The sequence below is a fragment of the Trachemys scripta genome, chromosome 9 (assembly GCF_013100865.1).
Source record: "Trachemys scripta elegans isolate TJP31775 chromosome 9, CAS_Tse_1.0, whole genome shotgun sequence".
Classification (NCBI taxonomy): domain Eukaryota; kingdom Metazoa; phylum Chordata; order Testudines; family Emydidae; genus Trachemys; species Trachemys scripta.
The window spans coordinates 67,944,399-67,969,715 of NC_048306.1; the positions used below are offsets into that span (position 1 = coordinate 67,944,399).

Sequence of the window (25,317 nt, forward strand, 5' to 3'; positions counted from 1 at the left end):
CTAAGGAAGGTGTTTGGAGGAGGCCATGGGAAAGTAGCCCAGGGAGTTGTAGCTGCATTGCAGCTGTTACAGGAGGCACTATAGACAGCTGCAGTCCACAGGGCCCTGGGCTGGAACCCGGAGTAGAGGGCGGGCCCTGTTTCCCCCCAAACCTTCCAATTGACTTGGACTGTGGGTTCTTCCAGAGGGGAAGGTCTCTGGGCTGTTCCCCAACCCACATGGTGAATCTCTGAGGCAAGAAAATCCGCCAATAAGCGCAGGACCCACCAAGATAGAGGAGGAACTTTGTCACCCTATACACATTACTAACTTAGCTGAAAATGGTATTTTAACGTTAAAGAGGTAAAATTAAACAAAAAAGAAGAAAGGAAGAGGAAAGCTTACCAACATTACACATAGCTATAACTACCTTTTCTCAACTTGTGTGTAAGTTTGAAACTTTCATATTTTATTTTAGGCTTTTGCATTACAAATTATTTCTGCAGTTTGCAAAAAACTAACCTGCTCATTAGTTAATTCCACCTTTTCCTGATTATCATTGCTTTGGTTGCAGTGTTTCAGAAAGAAGTGACCTATGCAGTTAAGTACAAGTATTTACAAACAATAGCCATTAGATTCTCCAAGGGCAGCTCAAGTGGTTACAATATACTAAATAACCTATAATCTCCATAGGCACTTTTAAAAAACAAATTTGTAGTAAAACTGAATTACCATCAGCCAGTGCTATTTCAATGGCTTATATGAAATAAATTGGTATCTTCACTCCAGTTTTTAGTGGAACTGTGTACATTTGATAAAAACCATCACCATAGTTGGCATCCTTGTTCATTTTCTTCACTTAGGTGGCTAACAGATAAGAAACTGATCGATCCAGCTACTTTCACCTGTATGTCTTTAGCTTTCAGCTCACATTAAAACAACTCTAGGAAGGCATTAAACTTACTTGGTAGAAAGGTTCTAATAAATTCAATCCATTACAAAACAATTAAACTGTGCTGTAAACTAGGTAGACTTTTTGTAAGTCATTCTGTAACAAAGCTATGTATATATGGTTTTCAAACATTTTTAGCACCATCCAAGCAAGAATGAACGGTTCTTTATTGGTAAATCCACCATGCTGAGGAGCCCTGAACTGGGGAGGAGGCTATAAAGGAAGGATTGTTCATTGGTATTCAGTTCAGCCAGGCTGCATGTATATTAGTTGCATATCTATAGATTAGAGGAGTTCTGAAGATTTTTGAAGAGTTTTCAGAGATTTAGCTATAAATTAATTTTAATAGCTATTAACAAACAAGTTGGACACTTACCAGGATCTATTTCACTACTACGGGTGATAAGTGGGAAAATGAGGGAGAATCACAGCTGTTATGTCCTTTTAGGCACAGGGCAAACACCTGGCACTGATCTTGCAAGCACGGAGCACAAGAGCGCCTACCATGGGATACACACCAACGCACACTTGAATAAGAACACCCTTTTTAAATTTTTTTTTTTTTTTTTTTTAAAAGGGGCTAATATGGTTTGAGGGGGAAAAAAAGAGTAGATCTGAGCCTTGGAGGCAGACTGGTGGCATAGCATGGTGGTATTGTGCATACCTGATTTTTTGAGAAATAAGGATTCTCAGTTTGTAGCACTGTCCACCTAATCATTCAAAGGGACATTTTAAACCAAAGGAATTTATCATATGTTAAGTTTATGCCTTGATATTCATTCACTAGCAGTTCAAATGCATTTCTGCTGATCAACCATGGGAATCTAAATTCAGCAAATAATGAACCTACACTTCAAAACCAAGAGCTCAGAAACGCCAAATTGAAGCAGCTGAACTTGGGACCCACATTGTTAGGTAGTGGTGAACTATACATGTGTGATGGAGGAAAACTTACACATATAAAAAGGATATTAATAAGTGTGATGCATTCACTGAAGCATCAACAATAAGAATGCCAACAATGGGTACTTTGGCTATCCTGAAATGTTTACTAATGATGCAACAAGTGGGTAAATAACTAGAGTGAGCCAGAGCACATGGTATAGGGGATGTCCCTCATTTAGAATGTACAAAACATTCTCCTTTTCTTTACTGAACAAAATCATCTCTGCTGACAGTACCTGCAGATAAACAAGGTACAACAATTTGGCTCCATTTAGATATTGTTTATGACTTTACCTGTGCTGATATGTGGTGATGCGTACAATAAGTTTTGACATAATGAGCACAGTGTAATAATAGATGCCAGTCATATTTACTACTTTTGGTTCTGACTCATTTTAGAGGATAAAATAAGAGCAAATAATAATACCTAGCATTACACAGTACTTAATTGCTTACTCTTTAAAGATACATAAAGTCTCAACATCACTGGGAGATGCTACTGGTTAGTTGATCAAGTCATATAGTTGTGATTAAAACTCGGACATTCCTTCCTCCCAGTCCTATTTTAAACCAAAAGGATAAGCTGTATCCGCTGTACATTCAAATTAAATAAACAGAAGTGTAAAACTGCAAAGATACGGGAGTGCTAAATTTTTAAGCCAACACTTAAGCCTTATGTTGGATCGTAACATTCATTTCCCATGGCAAAGCCCCTCAATCTATAGCAGTGGCTCTCAAACTTTTGTACTGGTGACCCCTTTCACACAGCAAGCCTCTGAGTGTGACCCCCCCTTTATAAATTAAAAACACTTTTTAATATATTTAACACCATTATAAATGCTGGAGGCAAAGCTGGGTTTGGGGTGGAGATTGACAGCTCGCGATCCCCGATGTAATAACCTCGTGATCCTGAGGGGTCCCGACCCCCAGTCTGAGAATCCCTGATCTATAGCAAGCCCTCCAAATCCATAGGAAAGAAAGCATCCTGCCCAACACATCAGTTTCCTACCAGATAGGGGTATCTGGAAAAAAAAATGATAGTGGAGGTAAATATAACTTTTTTAAAATGGCCTTTTAATAACAGAAGAGGATCTGAAATTGTAAGTGTACTTAGAAACAGGCTTTAAAAAAAGCTCTATGACTTTTGAAAGTTTTATTAAACCAATTCTTTTTACAACATGTTAACAGGTAAGAAAAATTTATTTGTTTTGTTCAATAGTTTCTTGAAGTCTATAACTGTAAAAGTTTATAATTCAGTGAAATAAAATGACAAATGTGTAGTACAACTTTAGTATTTCTGCAGCTATAGGCAAAGAAATTTTCTTCTGATAACATTTCTTTTTATGTAGTTCATTTCTCTCGATTAGGTTCTCACTTTGGTGTAAGGGAAAAAAAGCCTGCTGAAAGAGGCAACTAATTAATCAAATGGAAGCCTCAAGAGAACAGTCGACTACTCTGGAGTATTAAGAGCTGCCAAATACTGCACTGAAGCTTTCCACAAAGTAACCGAATACTGGTTACTTCTAAGCAAGGTTAGTAAGTGGATTTAAACACAGATTGCCAACTTTACTTCTTTGGCATTAAACAATGTCTCATCTATTACTTCTGGGGGAATTCTGTGCCACTGTACAATGCAGAATTTTGCAGAAATTAATGTTGTGCATGCAGAATTTCCTTCCCCCCACAGAAATGGGCTGCTGTGCTGCTAGCCACCACTAGGGGCTACTGGACCTGGCAGAACCCAGCTCACACAGAGAAGACACTGCTGGGGGGGAGCGAGAGCTAGAGGTTCCTGGCACAGGGCTGCCCCGGGGGGGGCGCAAGTGGGGTAACTTGCCCCAGGCCCCACAGGGGCACAGCGAGCCCTGGCCTGGTGGCGGTCCGGGTCTTCGACGGCATTTGGGCAGCGGGGGACCCTTCAGTGCTGCCGAAGACGTGGAGCGACTGAAGGGCCCCCGGCCGCCAAAATGCCACCGAAGACCCAGACCACCGCCGGGTGAATACAAGTGCTGCAGCTCCCCCGCTTTGCCCCCAGGCTCCCTGAATCCTCTGAGGGAAGGTGAGGGCGGTGTGCAGGAAAATCCATGCAAACCTGGGACTGAGCATCAGGCTGTTTCTCCCTCTGGATCCCTGGACTCTGGAGGAGGAGGGAGATGGGTGTCTGGGCTTAGGGGTCAAGGGGGGTCAAGCTGGGCTCTGGGGGGTGAAGGTAGCTCGGCAAGAGGGCGCCACAGCTGGGCTCTGGGGGGAGGGGTTGTGGGTGTCTGGCCCCCTGGCTGCGCGGGGGGGGGGGGGGGAAGACGACAAAAGGAGGCAGAAGTATGTATTTCAGTATAGACAAACACCAATCATAAATCAGGGCCTCATTGGTCTATGCACAATACAGACTTGTAATAAAGAAACAGTCCCTACTCAAACAAAAAAAACCCAACCCTTACAATTGAAGCATGTTATTTCTCAAACAGTCATGCACTAGATTTGCAACAGTGAGGATACTAAGAAGAAAGCAGGAAGTGGGGGGGGGGAGGAGAGACAAGGAAACAGTGAAATGATCATGATTGGCATTACAAGTNGGGGGGGGGGGGGGGGGGGGGGGAGAGACAAGGAAACAGTGAAATGATCATGATTGGCATTACAAGTCATGGGACTTCCAGACACTGAAGATTGGCACCAAATGGACTGAACTGCACAGGGCTATAAACCAGCTTTTCAGTCATGCAAACTGTGGGCTCAATGGACTCCAAAAAACAAAAAGAAAAATGCTTAAGAAAATTGGTTAAACCGTACTGTCATTAGAGAAAGGGGAAGCTGCCCTAATGACTGACTGTATGCGGTGTTGTTGTAGCTGTGTCAGTCCCAGGATATTAGAGACAAGGTGGGTGAGGGTAATATCTTTTGCTGGGCCAACTGCAGTTGGTGAGAGAGACAAGCTTTTGAGCTACACAGCTCAGGAGGAGCTGTGTGTAGCTCGAAAACTTCTCTCTCTCATCAACAGAAGTTGGTCCAATAAAAGATATCACCTCACCCATCTTGTTTTTCTGACTGACTACTTTAAAAAAAAAAAAAATCACGCAAATGGGCAGTGAAAAAAAAAAGTATCGGGGGGAGAATGGCAAGGAAAATGTTGAGGACTGAGTGTGCTTCAAGCTCACCCTACTTTCAACTGACAAAACACTGAAAGGCTGGTGGGCCCTCTACCATTTTTATCCGTCATGTCCTGTCAGAAGGAAGAGGAGTGAATGGCACCAGCAGACACTGCTTTTTTTTTTTTTTTCCTAGGGATATAGCTACACTGTTATTGGGACAGCATGTATGGGCATACCTGCGCTAGCTTTCATTGAGCTAGCTTGCTAAAAATAACCGTAGCTGCACCAGCACAGGCTCAGCTAGCCACTCAGCTACAATCCCGCCTGGGGCCCCAGGTACATACATCAAAGCTAGCTTGGGTATGCCTGCGCAAGTTGTAATTGTACCACCTGACTGCTGTGTAGACGTACACTAGAAGACTACAAGTTCATGCATCAGGTGTGTTTATCCTGAGAGTAGGAACATATAGGAGCAATTTTTAAATGGAGGTGATTATGTCCAAATTGATGTTAGTGATTACAACCAAATATTATGGATCAATATAACGTGCTCCACACAACTGCTTACAGCACAACAGTAAAATATGTGACATTGATACAAAAGGCTGCCCCCAATAAACTTGGAAAGTTTCAACTGTGTAGTCATCAATCTTAAGGCAGAGATCCCTGGCATGGCTAGGACTTGTAACTGCAGAGTAATTCATGCCTGTCACATGCAATTTAAACCAATACCACACTTTGTTGATAACACCAAAATAAGAGGTACACACACACAGAAAAGTGACCTTGAAGGATTGTCATAGTGGATTCAACCAAAAAGTGTCAGCATTAAAACTTAAAATACTACAACTAGGGAGAGGAGAAAAAAGAACATATACATATTAGGTGTTAGGAGGAAAAAAAGCCACGTCCATCATATTAAACCAGCCTCATTCACCTTGTCTCTTATCTATTGCTTTTCACGTAACCAAATACTCTAGTTGCCACAAGAAAGACCTTACAAGGGGACCCCTACTTTAAGAAACACCATATAATTTGAAAGTTAGGAGAACCACTGGGTTAGCGGATAAGTGCACACTCAAACTCAGTCATAAATGCCACTCACTGGTATCCTGATTGGCGCACACAGAGGAATACTTACTCTGCATGAAGACTGAATCACTGTATTTTTCCCTGGTGGTTCCTTCACTCCGCAATTAAGGTATACTGACAAGTCTGTATCAGGAAGCTGGATCTCCCTGGGACTACACAAGTTCTGTAAGTAAGGACTTCAATCTCCAGGACTGTTAGTACTGCACTTTTACAAACCCTAAATTTCACCACATTTTATAATGTAAAACCAAAAAGGTATTCGGGTTTCTATACAGTCTTAATATTTCAGCTCACCATGACTTGGAGACTCATGGAGTGTAGGACTTCTGAGTCCCATAGCTCAAAGTTGTTTAACTTTTAGTAGTGTATTGACCAATTAAGACTTTGTTTTAGCTAATTCAAACAAACTATGATCCTCCATCTTTATTTTACTGGATCCATTGGCACTCTTGACATGCTGCAGCACAAGATATCATTTTAGTCTAATGAAACTGAACCGGTTTTGGTAACCAAGGCGCAGAGCACTTTCTTGCTTAATCACCTTGCTGAGCACCTGATTTTTGGTGAACTCGGGTACTAATCCAACTTCTTATGCCTACTACTAAGTGTCTCACAGGATTTATTTAAGTTCTACATTCCTTTATATCAAAAGCTGCATTAACTGGTTCTTATATAGAACTCAACACATCTCTATGTTTTCTCAAGATACTGGTCTTATTATTGTTCATTATGAGTAACACTTAACAGATGTAGACCAATCCTTTTTGCTTTCCTGTCCAGTTACTAGTTCTGCCGAATTAGAGTTTATCTCAAAACTGAAGCTTTTTGGTCACTTCTGTTCCAATATATCTGTATATCCATCTACTCATTGTGTTTAGACCCCTAGATTTACATTAATAAAGATGTCTAAAATCCATGTTGCTTTATGGTTAAGATGAAATTTTTATTTCCTGCTTTTATCTGCATACTTGTGCTCCGGCTTAGAGGGTGTGGTACTATGGTTGTTTCACTGTTAGATTACAGCGCTGTCTAGCAGAATGTGCTGGATCTCAGCCTTGAACGCCAGTGTATGTAAGTCACAACCTCTGTCTCACTGCCTAGTCGGTAAAACAACTAATTTAAAGATTTCTTGGGGATCGGTTAATGTTTATATAGCACTAAGTTTTTAAATTACATTCTCTGAAGAAACAAGAGGTTGGTTGACTTGGTCTTTTACTGCTTGTGTTTTTCACCCTTAGACTGTTTAAAGTTTTAACTATAGAATTAAAGGCCTGGTCTACACTTAAAGTTTTGTCGGAACAGCTATCTCAGTTAGTAGCGTGAAAAATCACACCTATAACTAACATAGCTATGCCAGCAAAAGCCTTATTGCAGATGCAGTTACACCAGCAAAAAAGTCATTTTGTTGTATACCTTATTTCATTTGGGGAACAAGTATAAGCTATGCCAGCAAAAGAACTCTTGCTGCTATAAATTGTGTTTACATCAGGAGTGTTTGCCAGTATAGCTACACCAGCAAACCCTTTGTAGTATAGGCAAGGCCTAAGGCTTCATACGTTGAATATGATCTGACTTTCAGCGACTGATCAGTGTACACACCTACTAGCATCTGTAATCATCCTCAGTATCACTAACTAATTCTAGATACCAGACCTTGATCCAGCCTGCTGGCACTCTCCACTGAAACATTAATGCGCAGTGTTACCACAATTTTTTTTTAAAAAGTAACTTTTTTCCTGATTAACCTTTAGCAGTTCTGTTTGTTGTGGAAAGCACGTTGTTAAAATGTATAAAAGCCAACTTAAGAAAAATACTATTCAACTTTCCTGTGTTGCCTTGAATATCTGAACATAGGTAACACAAAATGCAAGCCTTTCTGCCATTTTGGATTTATGCATTGTTACACAGACTTAGTTGCCAGAAGATCACCAAATCATATGAGTATTAATTAGAAACTCTTAGAATAAAAGATCTACTTGAAGGAAAATGCCTGTTAACACACACAGAACTTAATTAATTAATTGTAAAGACTGCAAGATGTGGTCCACATGAAGTACCCATAGCCATAACTTGTATATTTTTCTCAATTCAAGTTCAAAAATATCTTAAAAAACAAAATAATCTTGTGTGCACCACGCTTTTGCATAGATAATTTTATTGAGAAGCTATAATAGGCTGAAAACAGGTATTTAGAAAGGAAATAATAATGTTGGCATTTGAGACTTATAGAAGATCAGATTTCCTGTTCTGACAAGCTTAAAGATTAATAAACTACCTACAACGGAAGAAGATAGAATGAGAGAATTCAATGAAAGATTTTAAACTTGACTGTTCCCCTCCTTTAACTTAAGTCCTATTTTCAGTCATCTAAATTAAAAATTAGTACGTACTAAGGAACATAGCAATTGCCATACCAATCAGAGATCCATCTAGTGGTCCAATACTGTCTCCTGACAGTGGCCAACACCACATCCTTTTATTCTCTTAAGTAATGTGGTAGTAAAGAACAACACTGTCATTTTGCAACCTTATCTGTTTTTGGTTCTGGAATATGAATTGTGGTTTGAGAGCATACAAGAGTCCATTCTATCAACTCCTCACCAGAGACTAAATTCCCTTCTGAGAGCTCAAACTCCATAGTGGCTAACTTAAAACACACTAGAACCCTAGTGCTCCAGATCCTAAAATCTAAGGACTCCACCATCCAAGCTGAAAGAAGACATCTATTAGCTACCAGGCAATGAAGGATCTTCATGTTCTTTCTGAATTACAACCATCCAATTGAAGGCAACATATTCACACATGCATCATGAACGATTCTGCTCCCACTAAGTCCCTAGCAAAAATAATAATTTGGAGCCACGTAAATCCAGAACAAGACCTGTACATAATTTTGCTTAATATCTATCTATTTTCCTCAAATACAGCTAGCACAGAGTTTCAAGGAGATTCCACTACACTGTAAGTTTGATGGGAGAGTCACCATCTGGTTTTCAGTTTCAGGATAACAAGAACATTAGACAAAAGAGAAATTCAAATTAGGGTCATTTTTTGTCTTCCTGTAATTCTACAGCACCCTGATTATATTATCTTTAAGATTTGCTGAGCATTTATACAGTATGTTTGGAAGTCTCCAAGCCAAATTTAGAGGTGATAACAGAGGTGTCCTAATCTAGGACTTCAGAGTGGAACCTCATTGCCAGATTTCTGAGAGGTGTAAAATTGCAATCTGTAAATTGGGTTCTCACTCACCAAAGGATAAATAGCAGACTATGCTGAACGTGTAAACGTAAATATCATGAGGCAGTTTAAGACTACTATATTAGACTTGCCCAAGTCTGAGAAAAGTGAAAGCTCCTTTAATTAGAAGAGAGAAACAATTCAGAACCAACTGCCCAGATGAAAACAAAATAAACTATGTATTCTGAATCAATTACCCTTATCTTTTTGCTTGGCTTTTGAAAGCCTTTTCCATCCCTGAAGCACAAGTGACAGCAAGAAACAAAGAACTGAACAACACTTTCAATAACCTCTGCTCTGTCTACCAAATAAGGTGATGATGAAACAAAATGATCAGTTTACCATTTTCTTGTTCATTTAGGCTTTTTAGTAGTTTATCTTTGAGATAAATTATTTCTCTTGGAAAGCAGATTACTGTGCATACCTTACTCCTCCCCCTCCTGCCATGGTGGTCTAAAAGGAAAGCAGCTTACATTTCTGAAGACCAGGCTGTAAATGATGAAAAGTGGAATACCACTATTACCCACCATGTACATGAGAATGTCTCTAATCATCACCATTGCTGTCTGATGATCATTCCACGCTTGGTTTAGTGTTTGAAGAAAGTTGTTATTCAATGAATTTAACACATCTTCTCGCACCTGTAACGAAACAGGAAAATAATGACATACTACCAAATTAGTTTTGACACTAGAAAGTTCTGCTTCAGTCTGAAGCCAGCTACTACATATGTATTTGCTGTGCTACTCTCTCAAGAACGCCAGCTACTAGAGGCTTAATTTTCGTAAGTGCTGCCCACCAACAGCTCCTATTCAATGGAAAAAGCAGGTGCTCAACATCGGGGGGCGCCAGGGAAGGGGGGAAAGAAACAGGCCAAAGCTTACTGACCATTATCTACTTCGAAAGTGAGGTCTGAATTATTAAAATATGAATAAAGCACATAACTTTTACAAATATTAGTATTGTTATTTAGCTTGCCTAATATGCAGTGTCAAAACTAAGTGAATATTCCTGGAGATTTAAAGTCATTTTGTCCTGATGACATCCACTGCATGCACTTTAAAGTAAAAGCAGGTTTCATTTATGAAAAAGATTCACCTTTAATACAAACAAAAAGCATACACATAAGTACATTTTGGAACAATCATACAAATATTAAACAAACAGCAGGAAAAGAAAGGTTTACTTACCACAGATACAAAGGCAAGGATTGTTACTAGCTAATATACAACATTCTATATTTGTTCTCCAAGAGTATTAGCTGCATATAGCTGGTACAGTCCCTTTGTAAGTAAGGGGCAAATCAAAATAAAAACAAGATTTCTATGACAGAAATGAATATTATGACTCCCTCTGCACAGCAGCTCAAAACAATGAATATCACTGTAAAGTGTTACAATCAGAAATGAGTTAAGGTGGGCCACTGGACATGGCAAAGTTTAAAAAGTAAGGGATGGTATGAAGAATTGGCAGCAAAGAAGAGTTTTTAAAAGCATTCGTATAGTAAGACAGATTCCTCCAGATTGTAGCGGTGCAGTCTCTAACAACAGAACTCCAGCAGAGAGAAAGGACTAGGGAGGGGCAGGCAGTAACTGGTAGTAAGGAGGTTAAGAATGACATATTTTATGAACAAATTCCCAACCTATGATATTAATTTATTGTTAACCATTAATGCTGTTTGTCTACTGTTGCATTCAGCTTACCCAATGAAACCAATTCTCATGAGCTACCACCATGTTGCAATGTTTGGGTGTTTAAATCATAATTAATTATTGAAATGTTACTGATGACTGAGTTTATTTATAAAATTTTGTAAAACATTTTGGGGGGGGGATAATGTTTGTTGTGCCATAATCCTCCTCTCTCCTTTTCCAGGTCTTGCATACACTTTCTGCCCTTTACCTCATTCCTATGGTCAGTCAGAAATCTTCCCCCACCATTTAGGAGGAAAGCCAACAAGAGTTGGGGAAGCTCTAGAACACCTTAACCATTAACTAGGAATTAACTCCATCCCTAGAATCTATACACAGCTGCAGGCAGAAATCATGAGAAAAGCTAAAACATAAAAAGGAAGAGTGATGTTTAAAATATAGTCAAAGCAAAGTGTTACAGAAAAATAGATGCTGGTTTAAAAAAAAAAAAGAGGGCCGCTAGAATTCCAACTTTAAGTCTACGAAGTGGATAATTCAGTGCATGTTATAAAACAATCTAGGCATTTCTTATAACACTTTATAACCACCATGGTGTGTAAACAATAGCAACACTTTGTTAGAAAGTAAATATAATGAAGAATAGGATGTCTATGCCTATTTACAGAAAGAGGCTCAGCCTGTGGATTGGGAAGCAGAAGAGACAAACATTGTTAAAAAGTGACAGTTTTCTATTTGTAAATTTTATACATGTGTTTAGGAAGGTGGTGATGGATGAATTTTCTTAAATCATAGTTTGATACTTCTAGAGGGCTGCAGCTCCAGGGTCTGTTAGCTTGACACTGACTACCTGAACATTTGTAACATATGGTTGGATTTTCTGATTATACAGAAGTAGCTAGGTCTGGGCCAGTGAGAAAGGGGATGAATTTTGTTTGGTTTCAGGTCTCTGTATTCACAAGGGCAGTGTGAATGATTCAATTGCTGAAAATTTCATATAGTGTCTAACTGAGGTTATTTAGAGCTTGGTACCTTGTTAAAGGGACAGTTTGAAGGCTCTCGTACTCTAGTTTTAGCAGTCTCATTTAAAGCTTTTGCCTTTTCCAAATTATCAATCTCTTGCTTTTAGCAGTCACGAGACAGATACACAATGTGCTGCCAGTCACTGTACAGCAGGACTCCCCTTGAATTTATCATCCCTTACACTGTAAGTGAAGTTATTGGAACAAAACAACATTAGATGGCTTTGTTTTTCTCAATTTTACAGTCCCATAACATTTATCTCCACATGGGTCTGTTTTAACATTCTCTGTCATCTAGAAGCCCCAGGGTGCCTGTCAGCTCCTGGTCTAACTGCCTAGACAAAGTAGAGTGCATTAATCCATACAATACCCTTTACAACTGAGACAGAAGTTACTGCATAGCATCTTTAACTCTATGTTGAGTTCCATCTTGGATGCATATACATCAATGACACCCAACATGTAAACCATTCCCACTTGGCACCATAATAATATGGAATAGTTAAACACTATATGTTCTTTCTGACAGAATAGATTATAATTAACCAATATCACCCAAAAGTTAGCTGTTTGTAGATGACAGTAAATTAGCAGATATAAGAAATATAGACATGTACAGCCCTCTATATTTCTCACATACCAGAATTTACTTTAACCAGTGTTTGGAATATTTTCAAAGATGCTGAGGCATTATGTTGAATGTTTTTAAAACAGGTAGACGCACTTAGGATGCCTGCTTCTTTGCACTCACTTTCCCACAAATATTTCTTTGCCGTTTCCTAATGTAAGACACATATTAAGCCTACTACCGTTTGCATAAAAAGAAGGATTTGTGGTCACTAGGGGTGTCTTCACTGCAGTTAGTGAGGGCTATAGCCCAGACGTTGCCCCTAACCCCATTCCATCTTTCAAGAAAAACCTCTAACCAGAGCTATGAGGGTGCTTCAAGCCTGAACTAGCAGGCACAGCTGAGAGAACAGGCTCAAGATCAGGGTTTTGCTTCAGCCCAAGTTAGCAGCCCATCTACTTCGTGGTGAGAATGCCAGCTAATCAAGCTTGGGTGCTGTCAGCCCTTCAAAAACATATCCCGCAATTCCACCTGGGCTCTACTTTGTATATTTAACTCCTCCATTCTTCTGCACTGGAAGCCACTGGCTCAGCATTTAACCCACACATTCCCTGGGTCCACTTGAGCTGCATTCCACAGCACTTGAACAGAGGTGCTGTCCAAGAAATCCTCCTCACTAGGGTGACCAGATAAGAAGAAGAAAATATTGGGACACATGGGGAGGGCGGGGGGGTAGAAGAGAGAAAAAAAAAAAAAAAAAAAAACGGAATACCATGAAATATCATGACGTCTGGTCACCCTACTCCTCACGGGCTGCTAGGTGGCCAGAAGCTGACACCAGCCTTTTTGTAAATCTGTGGTGTGACATCATTAAGACCCATACGCTAAGGATGAATTCAAAAAAATGGCCCAGTTTAATGCATCGTTAAGAACCAAGGATATCTTGCTAGAAATCCAGCCCAGTTTAGGGGCTAGTACAGTACCATTGTACACAGAGCCACATAGCTCTGACTTGGATAGGGCTTTGCAGTATGGATGGTTCATGCGAGACTAGCCTGGGCTAACTCTGATAAGATGACAAACCCTAGCTAGCCTTGTTCACATTTCACAACACAATAAAACACTTTGGAGTTATAAACTAATCTGCATAAAATATAATAGGTAACTGTGTTAAAGGGTCGCTGAAGCCTTGCAATCAGTGACACAGTTCAGTCACTGAACTTCTCTTCAGACTTTGGGACAAACTGAACAAACTAGCAAAGAACCATTTGAAGGTTTTCTATGTGTGAGTTATCAATAGAACTATACATTTATTTAATTGTTTCAGTGTATGCATTTAAGAATAAGTTAGATAGCCTCTATATTCACAAAGATGAAAGCTTGCACACGATTTGTTTTAGACTTTCATTTACACTAGAGTTGTTGATTAATCGTAGTTAACTCACATGATTAACTCAAAAAATTAATTGTGATTAAATCGCACTGTTAAACAATGGAATACCAATTGAAATTTATTAAATATTTTTGGATGTTTTTCTACATTTTCAAATATATTGATTTCTATTACAACACAGAATACAAAGTGTACAGTGATCACTTTATTTTTATTAAATATTTGCATTGTAAACATAAAACAAAATAAATAGTATTTTTCTATTCACCTCATACAAGTACTGTAGTGCAATCTCTTTATCGTGAAAGTGTAACTTTCAAATGTAGATTTTTTTTTGTGACATAACTGCACTCAAAAACAAACAATGTAAAACTTTAGAGCCTACAAGTCCATTCAGTCCTACTTCTTGTTCAGCCAAACAAGTTTGTTTAAATTCACGGAAGATACTGCTGCCTGCTTATTTACAATGTCACCTGAAAGTGAGAACAGGCATTCGCATGGCACTTTTGTAGCCGGCGTTGCAAGGTATTTACGTGCCATATATGCTTTGGTACCACCACTCCAGACGACATGATTTCATGCTGATAATGCTCATTAAAAAATAATACATTAATTAAATTTGTGACTGAACTCCTTGGGGGAGAACTGTATGCCGCCTTTTCTGCGATATATTTCATGTTATAGCAGTCACATATTTGTTTTAAGAACACTTTCACAGCAGATTTGACAAAATGAAAAGAAGGGACCAATCTGAGATTTCTAAAAAATAGCTACAGCACTTGATCCAAGGTTTAATAATCTGGAGTGACGGCCAAAATATATATGGAGCATGCTTTCAGAAGTCTCAAAAGAGCAACACTCCAATGCGGAAACTACAAAACCCGAACCACCAAAAATGAAAATCAACCTTCTACTGGTGGCATCTGACTCAGATGATTAAAATGAACATGCGTCGGTCCATTCTGCTTTGGATCATTATCGAGCAGAACCCGTCATCAGCATGGACGCATGTCCTCTGGAATCGTGCTTGAAGCATGAAAGGACATATGAATCTTTAGTGCATCTGGCATGTAAATATCTTCAACACAGGCTACAAAGGTGCCATGTGAATGTCTGTTCTCACTTCCAGGTGACATTTAAACAAGAAGCAGGCAGCTTTATCTCCTGCAAATAGTAACCAAACTTGTTTGTCTGAGCAATTGGCTGAACAAGAAGTAGGACTGAGTGGACTTGTAGGCTCTAAAGTTTTACACTGTTTTGTTTTTGAGTGCAGTTTTTTTTGGTACATAATTCTACATTTGTAAGTTCAACTTTCATGATAAAGAGATTGCACTACAGTACTTGTATTAGGTGAATTGAAAAATAAAATTTCTTTTGTTTTTCACAGTGCACATATTTGTAATAAAAAATATCAAGTGAGCATTGTATACTTTGTATTCTGTGTTGTAAGTGAAATCAATATATTTGAAAATGTAGAATACATCAAAAAATATTTAAATAAATGGTATTCTATTATTGTTTAACAGCTCGATTAATGGCGATTAAGTTTTTTAATCGTTTGACGGCCCTAATTTAGAGAGCTCTTGGCTTTTAAAGAAATTTAACTTTTTTTTTTTGAAAACTCTAATAGCGTTTTTCTTATTTAAATTTTCTCCTTGCATAGCTGTACTTTTAACTAACATTGTTAAATAGGCTGTGCAGTAGATTTATGGTATAACATTTTTCCTTTGAGATCTGGTAAAGCACAAACAGTTCAGCCATGTAATTCCCTAAACTACACCACTTGGCCCAGCTAGCCAGATCCATCTTCTGTAAGGAGGAAAATAAATTATAAAATACGACTCCCACTTCAGGAAGGTACTTAAGTATGTTTAAGTACCTCCTGAACTGGGGACTTAATCTGCTTTTTAGCTAAAATTCTAGTTAACAGCTTTTATTGCAGAAGTTTTCCATTCATTATAAAATGGTATTAATAAAGTAAAAGAGTTTATACATTTGTGACATTAGATACTCTTTATTCAGATGTAGCTTAAAATAAGGTATTACAGTGTAATTTTATGTTTTCTACCAGGAATATTTGCTCCCCACCAAGTGCCCCTTTTATAGAGGAAAGAAACGCATGATACTGAGTGACATTTGCTTTCTAGCAAAAAAGTTTTTACATTTTTTAAAAATATGCACAACTCAGATTACTGTAAAATGTAATTATAAATATCTTAAAAACACACACACACACACACAGTATGCCAATTACCCATGAGGGAAAATACTTTCTGGTATGCTATTTTAGTGTCAGTGTGGATTATCTACCAGGTTTTTTTTTTTAAAAAAAAAACCTCTCTCCTCTAACATTTTAACTTTTCATTATTTTTAACTGTAGTTTTTCCTTTTTTCTAGCCATGGTATTGCTTATCAGCAAATGGTTCTGGGGCTCTAGGCCTGCTGGAATTTGTTATATTTAGGGTGAGATTTTTGTCCAGGCATAGCTGTGTCGTAAAGGGAGCAAAGGGACAACACTATCTGGAATGTGTGGGACCAAGCCATGGAAGGGTAAAGCCCTGAGGTGAAGCTAGGAGATAAACCCAGGCCAAGAAAACAGATACAAATCAAGTGCAAGGTGCCAGATACAGATGGCATAGGACCAGCAGTGATGTCACCAAAAAATGGTTACTTGCCTTTCGTAACTGTTGTTCTTCGACATATGTTGCACATGTCCATTCCACTCTTGGTGTGTGCGCACCCCACACACAGATGCTGGAATTTTTTCCCTCAGCGGGACCTCTTTGGGCAGCTTGAGCACCTTATGCCGCCGCGCACCACTGGCACAAGGATAAATGGCTCAGTCAACCTGGAGCCCCCTCAGGTCCTTCTTTCTGGAAACTCCAATGTAAAGAGGTAGGAGGGTGGGTCATGGAATGGACACATGCAACACATCTCAAAAAACAACAGTTACAAAAGTTTAGTAACTGTATTTTCTTCTTTGAATGATTGCACATGCACATTTGACTCTTGGTGACACCCAAGCACTGGGATCGGAGTTCACATACACACACACTGTAGTAGAACCAAATTTGGCATGGTCTCTAGAGTACTAGATGATTGCATAATGGGAAGAGAAAGTATGCACTGGTGACCAAGTTGCTGCTATACACATGTCCAGGATAGGGAATCTGCGCTAGGAATGTCGCTGAGGAATGCCTGCGATCTTGTAGAGTGAGCAGCCAACTTGCATTGTGGTCAAATGCTTGCTAGATCATAACAAGCGCAGATACAAGAAGATATTCAAGATGAAATTCTCTGTTGGAAAGACCTTTCTTTCTGTCCACTATAGCCACAAAACAGTTTGGTCCTGTCTATGTAGAATGCCAGTGCTCATCTAACCTCTAATGTGTGTAACCGTAAGCCGTTGCTCATCCCTATTTGCATGTGGCTTGGGGTAAAATACAGGTAAGTACATGGATTGATGTGAAAATTTGCAACTCCCTTAGAGAGGAAACTCAGATGAGGGTATAAGTACACCTTATCTTTAAAGAAGACTGTACAGTGGATCGGATGCAAGAGCACACAGTTCAGAGGCTCTTCTGGCAGAAGTGAAAGGTACAGTAAACAGAATTTTGCCAAAGGCTCAAATGGTGGTCTCGTAAGTCTAGACAAAGCCAAGTTCAAGTCCTAAGGGGAAACAGGCTCCCTTAATTGAGGGCCCAATCTTTCCAGGCTTTAAGGAATTAAATTTTTCTAATGATATGACAAACATAAGTTATCCACATGGAAAGCTGATACTGCTGCCAGGTGATCCTTGATAGAGAAAATGATAGTGAACCTTGATAGAGAAAATTGCTAAGCCTTGTTTCAGGTACAGCAAAAAGTTGAGTATATACTGGATGGACACATGCATTGGTGAGACTCTGGTTTGACAATCCCAGATAGAGAACTCTTCCTGGCGGAGAGCTTTCTGCTACTTAGTAAGACCTGGCAAACTTGCTCCAAGCAAGCTTCCTCTCTGGGATTTAACCCTGGAATTTCCAGGTCATTAAATTAAGGGACTGCCAGTTTAGGTGGAGCAGCTAACTGTGGTCCTGAGAGATCAAATCCGGGTGCAACTGAAGTAAGACTGGAATTGCCACTGAGAGGACTAGTAGGGTAGAAAACAAGTGTTGTTGGCACCACACTGGGGTGTGGTCCCACTTGATCTTTAGAAGCACTCTGTGTAGGAGTGGGATTGGGGGGAAACCATAGTAAAGCTCTTCAGAAGCCAGGAAGGCTTCTGAAGGCTTCTGTGATGGATCCCAGTCTGAAGCATTGCAGGGAACAGAACTGATGAAATTTTCTGTTGTACTTGTTCACAAATAAGTCTATTTATGGAGTCCCCCACTGCTAGAAAATGCATCTGGCTACATCTGGGCAAAGAGACCACTTGTGGTGATTGGAAAAGGACCCATTCAGATGGTCTGATGGCTCATTCTCCATCCCTGGCAGGTAAGAGGCCTTGAGGTTGATTGAACAGGCTATGCACAATTTCCACAGGAATTCCTGACAAAGGAGGGATAAGAGAGCCCCTCTCTGCCTGTTCAAGTAAAACATTGCTGCACTGTTGTCTAAGAACGAACAAATTTCTCCCACTGATATGAGGTAGGAAAGTCTAACAGGCAAGACAAATCGCTCTGAGGTTGATATGAAGAGTGAGTTCCCTTGAGGACCAAAACCCTGAGTTCAGAGGGGCCCCAGGTGATCTCCCCACCCTAGAGGTGATGCAGAGTCATCAACGGTTGAGGGCTGAGGAATGGAATGCCCACACAGACTTTGACAGGCTCTAACTACCAATTCACCTAAATTAGAACCCACAAAGGTACCATGAGCACAGGGCCCAGATGAAGGCAGCCTGGTGAGTACCCTGAGGCCAGCTACATCTGGATGGGTCTGATGTGCAGCCTCACACGTTGTACTATATGTGCGTACAAGGCCATGTGCCCTAGGAGCCTCATACACTTTTGGGCTGTTGTGACTGAATGAATCTTGAGGTCTGTCATGAGAGATTAAATAGATTGGAATTTTGACTTAAATAGACTGGAATGCTCTGGTCTGGGTAGAGTCCAATACAGCCCCTATAAACTCCATCTTATATACCAGGCAAAGGATAGACTTGTCTGCACTGATCAGAAGGCCTAAAGCCTTGAAGGCTGACTACATGAGTTGAATACTGGATATAACCTGAGCTTTGGACCAGTCATTGACTAGCCAGTCATCTAGGTAACGGTAGACCGTGTGCTGCTTATCTACTGAGGAATGCTACTACCATAGCCATAGATTTTGCAACACCTGAGGAGCTGCAGACAGGCTGAACGGAAGCTCCGTGAACCAGTAAGACAAGAGCATCACTAAGAATCTGGGGAACTTTCTGTGCCCTTCATATATTAACACACAAAAGTAGGCATCTCTTAAATTGAGGGCAGCATACTAGTTTCCAAGATCCAGAGAGGGAATAATGGACACCACGGTGACCAGGCAAAACTTTATCTTTTTGAGATAGATGTTGAGCTGACATAGGCCTAAAATAGATCTGCGGTATCCCTTCACTTTCAAGTTAGACAATAATGGGAGTAGAAACCCTTCCCTCTTAAATTCTGTGGAACCTCCTCAATGGCTCCCACCTGAAAGAGATTAAACCTCCTGGACCAGAAGTTCTTTGTGAGAGGGGTCCCTCAAGAGGGACTAGAAGGGATGGTGAGAAAGAAGAGTAGAAATAAACTGGAGGGTGTACCCCACTTCTACGGTGCTCAACACACAGCAGTCCGTGGTGATACGGGACCAAATACTTAGGAAATGGGAAAGGCAGTTTGCAAAACAAAGGAAAAACAGGGTCTGGAATCACTGGTATGACCAGAAACGGCGAGTTATATGGGCCCCTTTGTGCCGGGGCTCCAGCAAATTCAGGGCCCGGGGGCCCAGCTCCACCAATATTCGGGGTCAGGTGGCTCCACCAATGTTCAATGCTCCTCCTGCCCGAACTTGCCACCCCGCACGCCTCCCCCGGAGCTTCCCCCGGCTCCGCCACTCCCACCCCCATCCCGGCACTCAACAGAGGGGAGGCGAGGGGCCTTCCTGGACCTGAGAAGGGCCCGGCCCCTAGGAGCACGTGCAGTGACGGTGCCAGGTGAGTGTGCTGCTAGTGGAGGAAAGGGGGCCCCTCCCCTGGAGCTCTTTGCTGCCAGTGGGGAGAGGGCTGGGTGGACTGTGGAATCCTCCTCTCTGGCCCCAGCCCCAGGGTAGCTTGCCTGAACCCCAAACTCTTCATCCCCAGCCTCACATCCCCAGCCAGAGCCCTCACCCCCCGGCACCCCAACCCTCTGCCCCAGCTCCCTCCTGCACCATGAACCCCTCATTCCTGGCCCCACCCCGCAGCCCTTATCCCTCCACACTCCAACCCTCTGCCCTAGCCCCTCTCACACCCCAAACCCCTCATCCCCAGCCTGAGCCCTCACCCCCCCCGCACCCAAACCCTCTGCCCCAGCGCTGAGCCCCCTCCCACACTCCAAACCCCTTGGCCCCACCCCATTAATTTTGAGTCTTTTAATGCATGGAGCTTAGCATCAGTCTACCCTGAAAAGAGGGAGAATCCTTCAAAGGGCAAGTCCTGCACCGTCCACTGGACCTCCAGGACTGCAACAGGAGCTCCTCCACATGGTCAATCCTGAAACCATGGACCTGGCAGCCAAGTAAGCCACATCCAGAGCAGCTTGCAGCAAGGATCTTGCCACCAATTTTCCCTTATCCACTAGTGAGGAGAACTCCTGTCTAGCATCTTCTGGGAGCAGGTCTTTAAATTTTAGCATGTATCAGGGGGTAGCCGTGTTAGTCTGTATCTACAAAAACAACAAAGAGTCTGGTGGCACCTTAAAGACTAACAGATTTATTTGGGCATAAGCTTTCGTGAGTAAAAACCTCACTTCTTCGGATGCATAGAGTGAAAGCTACAGATGCAGGCATTTTATACTGAGTTAGCATGTTAAATGTTAGTTAAATTTTAGCATGGAGTCCCATACATTAACGTCATACCTGCTCAACAGTGCATGCTGGTTTGCAATCCTGAGCTGCATCCCCACAGTAGAATAAACTTTCCTACCAAACAGGTTTATCTTTTTTTAATCTTTTGATTTTGGGGTTGCACCCTGATGTCCCTGCCTTTTCCTGTCTTTAGCAACAGATACTCCCAGTGACACACACACACCCCGGGGGAGGGGGAGGAGGGAACGGGAGTACAGGAACTCAACCTTGGGCACATAAAACTTGTGCTCAGCCCTTTTTGAAGTGGGGAGAAAGAATGCAGAGGTCTGCCACAGACCCTTAACTGTCTCACTGAGAGGAAGAGCCATTCTGGAAGGACCTGCAGTCGCAAAAATACTGACCAGGCAGTGAGAGGATACTTTTCCTTCCTACACCTGTATACCCAGATTTAAAGCAACTCTCTTCAACAATTCTTGGTGTGCCTTATAGTCATCTGGGAGAAGATGACATGACCCCTCCTGAGACTGCCTCATCAGGGGAAGAGGAAGAGAAGCCCAGCACTGGCTGCAGATGCTCCTCCATTTCCTGATCTGCGGGGTCCTGTTGAGCTGGTTCTTGCTGTCTGGTACTGGACTCTGTACCAGAGTCAAGAATGGGTGCTTCCTGGTGAGTAGGTGCCATGCATGGGCCTTTCCAATGCCACCGAATAGAAGTGCCCGGAATTTGATCTGGAAACAGGGGGAAAGACCCACGGATTCCAAAAAAAAAGACACTGGACAGGCATAGGGCCCCAGTGATCTCCTGACCACCCAACTCTATGGTACTCCCGTGACAGGATCCATGAAAGGATGGAAACATCTGGAGGAGGGGTAGAGAGTGTGGCTCCGAGGCTAGGAAACGTTGCACCTGACCTCCGATTCAGAAGAAGACAACTCTCCTTCCGCTGACCATGGAGGCCCCGTTCCAGACGATCCGTGCCGGCGATCGGTGCCAATGTTGAGAGGTTCACAGAAAAGTGAGCATCGCGGGTTTTCCCTTTGATGGTACTGAAGGACAAGTCAGGGGTACATGAAGCTGGCATGATACCAAGTGCTGTAGCAGTCCTGCTGGTTCTCCTGCGTTCGCCAAAACTGACAGCATCAACTCTTGTATTGCCGGCAGTACTGGCACCGAAAGAGAGGTCTCTGGCAGCCGCAAATGCCTCTGGTATGATCGATTCCAAAACAAAGTTGATACAATGCAGTGCCAGAGATGTGGAAGGTGCTTCCTCTGGCTCTGGACTTAACAGAATGTACCTAAGCTGCTCAACAGTGCCATTTTCTGTGGTTCTGAAGCAGAGGAGTTCTTATACTCAGATCACACTCCACTTATCCCCATGCCTAGCAGACTTCAGTGCAGGGGATCTTCCCCTTTCAGCAGTCTGCTTCTAATGCCTCTTCTCAGGCACTGGGGATGGCGAAACGGTTGTTGGGACTCAGGCACAGTAGAAGGTGCACTCCTTACTGACGCTGAGGCACTTGATGCCAAGTTTTACCAACTTGGCTCAGATGGAGGTTTCCATGAGTAGAAAGTTTAGCCTGGCTTCACGATCTTTCTTCGTGCAAGGCTTAAAGTCCCTGCATATTTGGTAATGGTCCCCAATGGGATCTTCCCCAAGTCACTTCAAGCAACTTGAGTCTGGGTCACTCAAGGGCATAGCCCTATGGCAGGAAATGCAGGCCTTGAAGCCTGGTGACCGAGACATCCCTCAGCACCAGGAATCAACCAAAATCATCAGATGGAGTAAAAACCTAACAAAAACAAACACTAAACTATTTACAATAAAATGCAAAAGAACAGCGTCCACTGAGAGTACATGGTCTAGTTCAGGGGTCTCAAACTCAATTTACATTAGGGCCAGTCCTCAAATCCTCCCAGCGGGCCAATAAGGTCATTCATGCCGCCCAGAACCCGCCCCCCAAAACTTCACCCCCCACCTACCTAAGGCTCTTGGAGGGAGTTTGGGTTGGGGGAGGAGGTCTGGGGTAAAGGATTTGGGTGTAGGCTCTGGGAGTTTGGGTGGTGGAAGAGGGTCTGGAGGGCAGGCTCTGGGGGGAATTCGGGGGCGGGAGGGGGTGTGTGGGAAGGGGTGCAAGCTCTGGGATGGAGTTTGGGGTTGGGAGGGAGTATGTGGGGAGTGGATGGGGGCATAGGCTCTGGGAGGGAGTCGGGGGTGCGGCGCTTACCTGGCGCTCCAAGACAGGGCGAGGCGGGCCAGGGGGCCTCCGCACACTGCTACCTCCAGGCACTGCCTCCATAGCATCCCATTGGCCACAGGGGCACTCGGGGTGGGGACAGCATGCTGGAGCTGTGCGGGCCACATTGGAGAGGCTCACGGGCCAAGAGTTTGAGACCCCTGGTCTAGATAATACTTAGTCCTACCATGAGTGCAGGGGACTGGATTAGATGACCTCTCAAGGTCCCTTCATGATTCTATGAAGAGCAAGAGCAGTTCAAGGGACCATCACGGTCAATAAGAAGGAACTGAGTGGGCTCAGGGTCAACTGGCCATTTATACTACTAGATTCAGTGGCATGCTGCAGCAGAGGCACTCAAGCCACCCAGATAGTTACCACTGAGGAAAAAAATTCCAGCAACTGTATGTGGAGCGAATACACATGTGCAATCACTTGAAGAACAAAGTCATCTATCAATCAATTTAGATTTGATAGACAGTGTGATATCTTACTACTTAAATGCACCATGGTTCAGTAGATATGGCGCTGGACTAGGAGTTAGGACACCTGGTTTCTATTCTCATCTCTACCATTGAACTGCCATGTCATCTTAGACAAGGAACGTCACTTGTTCCATTTCCCTTCCAATTCTTTACCTGTCTTATCTATTTAGAATATAAACTTTTGGGGGCAGAAATGATTTTTTGCTTTCTGTTTATGCAAAACCTAGCTCAAAGAGGCCTCAATCTTGGTTGGCACCTGAAGGTGTAACTATAAACTAAAGTAACTACAAAAAACTAATTTTTAAGCTCATTAACTACACAACACACACAAGAAACTGCAATCTAAAAGTTAGGTGTCCCACTACCTACAACAATTCAGACATGAACGACTGTGAGAGTGGTTTAATACTTTTATCTAGCTGAAGTTAATACACAGTTTTTGTGTTTAATTTTATCCTTCTTAAATTTTAATGTTAGTGCCAGAGCTCAGAAGCGGGGTTGGCACTTGGCAGATGCAAACATTAATGATTTTAATTACAACTAAATATACTGCAAAAAATGTATCAGATAGTTTGCCCACCCCTGGACCAGACCTTTTGAGGAAAAAGGTATGTAACTTTAAAAAAACCAAACAAAAAGCCACTATGACCACCTCCAGCCTGTTGGACCTTTAAATCCGGCCCTCAAGCTCCTGCCAGGGAGCGGGATCGAGGGCTTGCCCCGCTTTGGGCTCCAGCTGGGGAGCAGGGTGGGGGGCTTTCCATGCAGCTCCTGGAAGTAGCAGCATGTCCCCGCTTCAGCTCCTGTGTGTAGGGGCAGCCAGGGGCTCTGCACGCTGCCCCCACCCCAAGCGCCGCCCCCCCACAGCTCCTATTGGATGGGAGCTGTCAGGGCGGCGCCTGCCAATGGAGCGGCACGCAGAGCTGCCTGGCGCCACGCCTCTGCATAGGAGCCGGGGGGGAGGGGCGGGGTTGTGCCACTGCTTCTGGTAAATGCCGCCTGGCATCTGCATCCCTGAGTCCGTACGTTCCCCCCACACACCACGCCCCAGCCCTGATCCCCCTCCCACCTTCCAAACCCTCAGTCCCAGCCTAGAGCACCTGCCTGCACCCCACTCCTTCATCCCTAGCCCCACCCAGAGCCTGCAACCCCAGCCGGAGCCCTCACCCTCTCCACATCCCAATCCCCTGCCCCAGACCAAAGCCCCTCTCCCACACCCTGAACTCCTCATTTCTGGCCCTACCTGAGCCCACACCCCGAGCTGGAGCCTGCACCCCAAGCCCCAATTTCATGAGCATTCATGGCCCGCCATACAATTTCTATACCCAGATGTGACCCTTGGGCCAAAAAGTTTGCCAACCCCTGGTCTGGTCTCTTCCTAAGTCAAGTCTGGCTGAACACGACTTTCAACAAGCAATTAAAGATAGCAGAGCAAAAGTTCCTAACTACACAAGAAAAATATACTTGTGTTCCAAACTTGAACACCACTAACCATGAAAAATGCTTTCAAATAGATGAGTAGCAGTTTGCTAATCTCTGGCGTCTATTAACCACAGATAAACCTCTGTATTACATGCACAGCACAAGCATCAAAGCTGGTATACTTAGCTACAAGAACATTAACCTGTTCTCACAAGGGTATCCACAAAGAATGGAGCCCCAGCTCCAGG

General features: G+C 42.5%; 1 protein-coding gene across 1 annotated transcript in view; it reads right to left on the reverse strand.

Annotated features, from left to right (window-relative positions):
• Positions 1-25,317, reverse strand: part of CUL3 (cullin 3) — a 109,335-nt gene that overhangs the window by 57,580 nt on the left and 26,438 nt on the right. Inside the window, exon 3 of the mRNA XM_034781197.1 lies at positions 9,822-9,935. Coding sequence (XP_034637088.1) covers positions 9,822-9,935 — 114 coding nt within the window. The remainder of the gene's footprint in view (positions 1-9,821; positions 9,936-25,317) is intronic.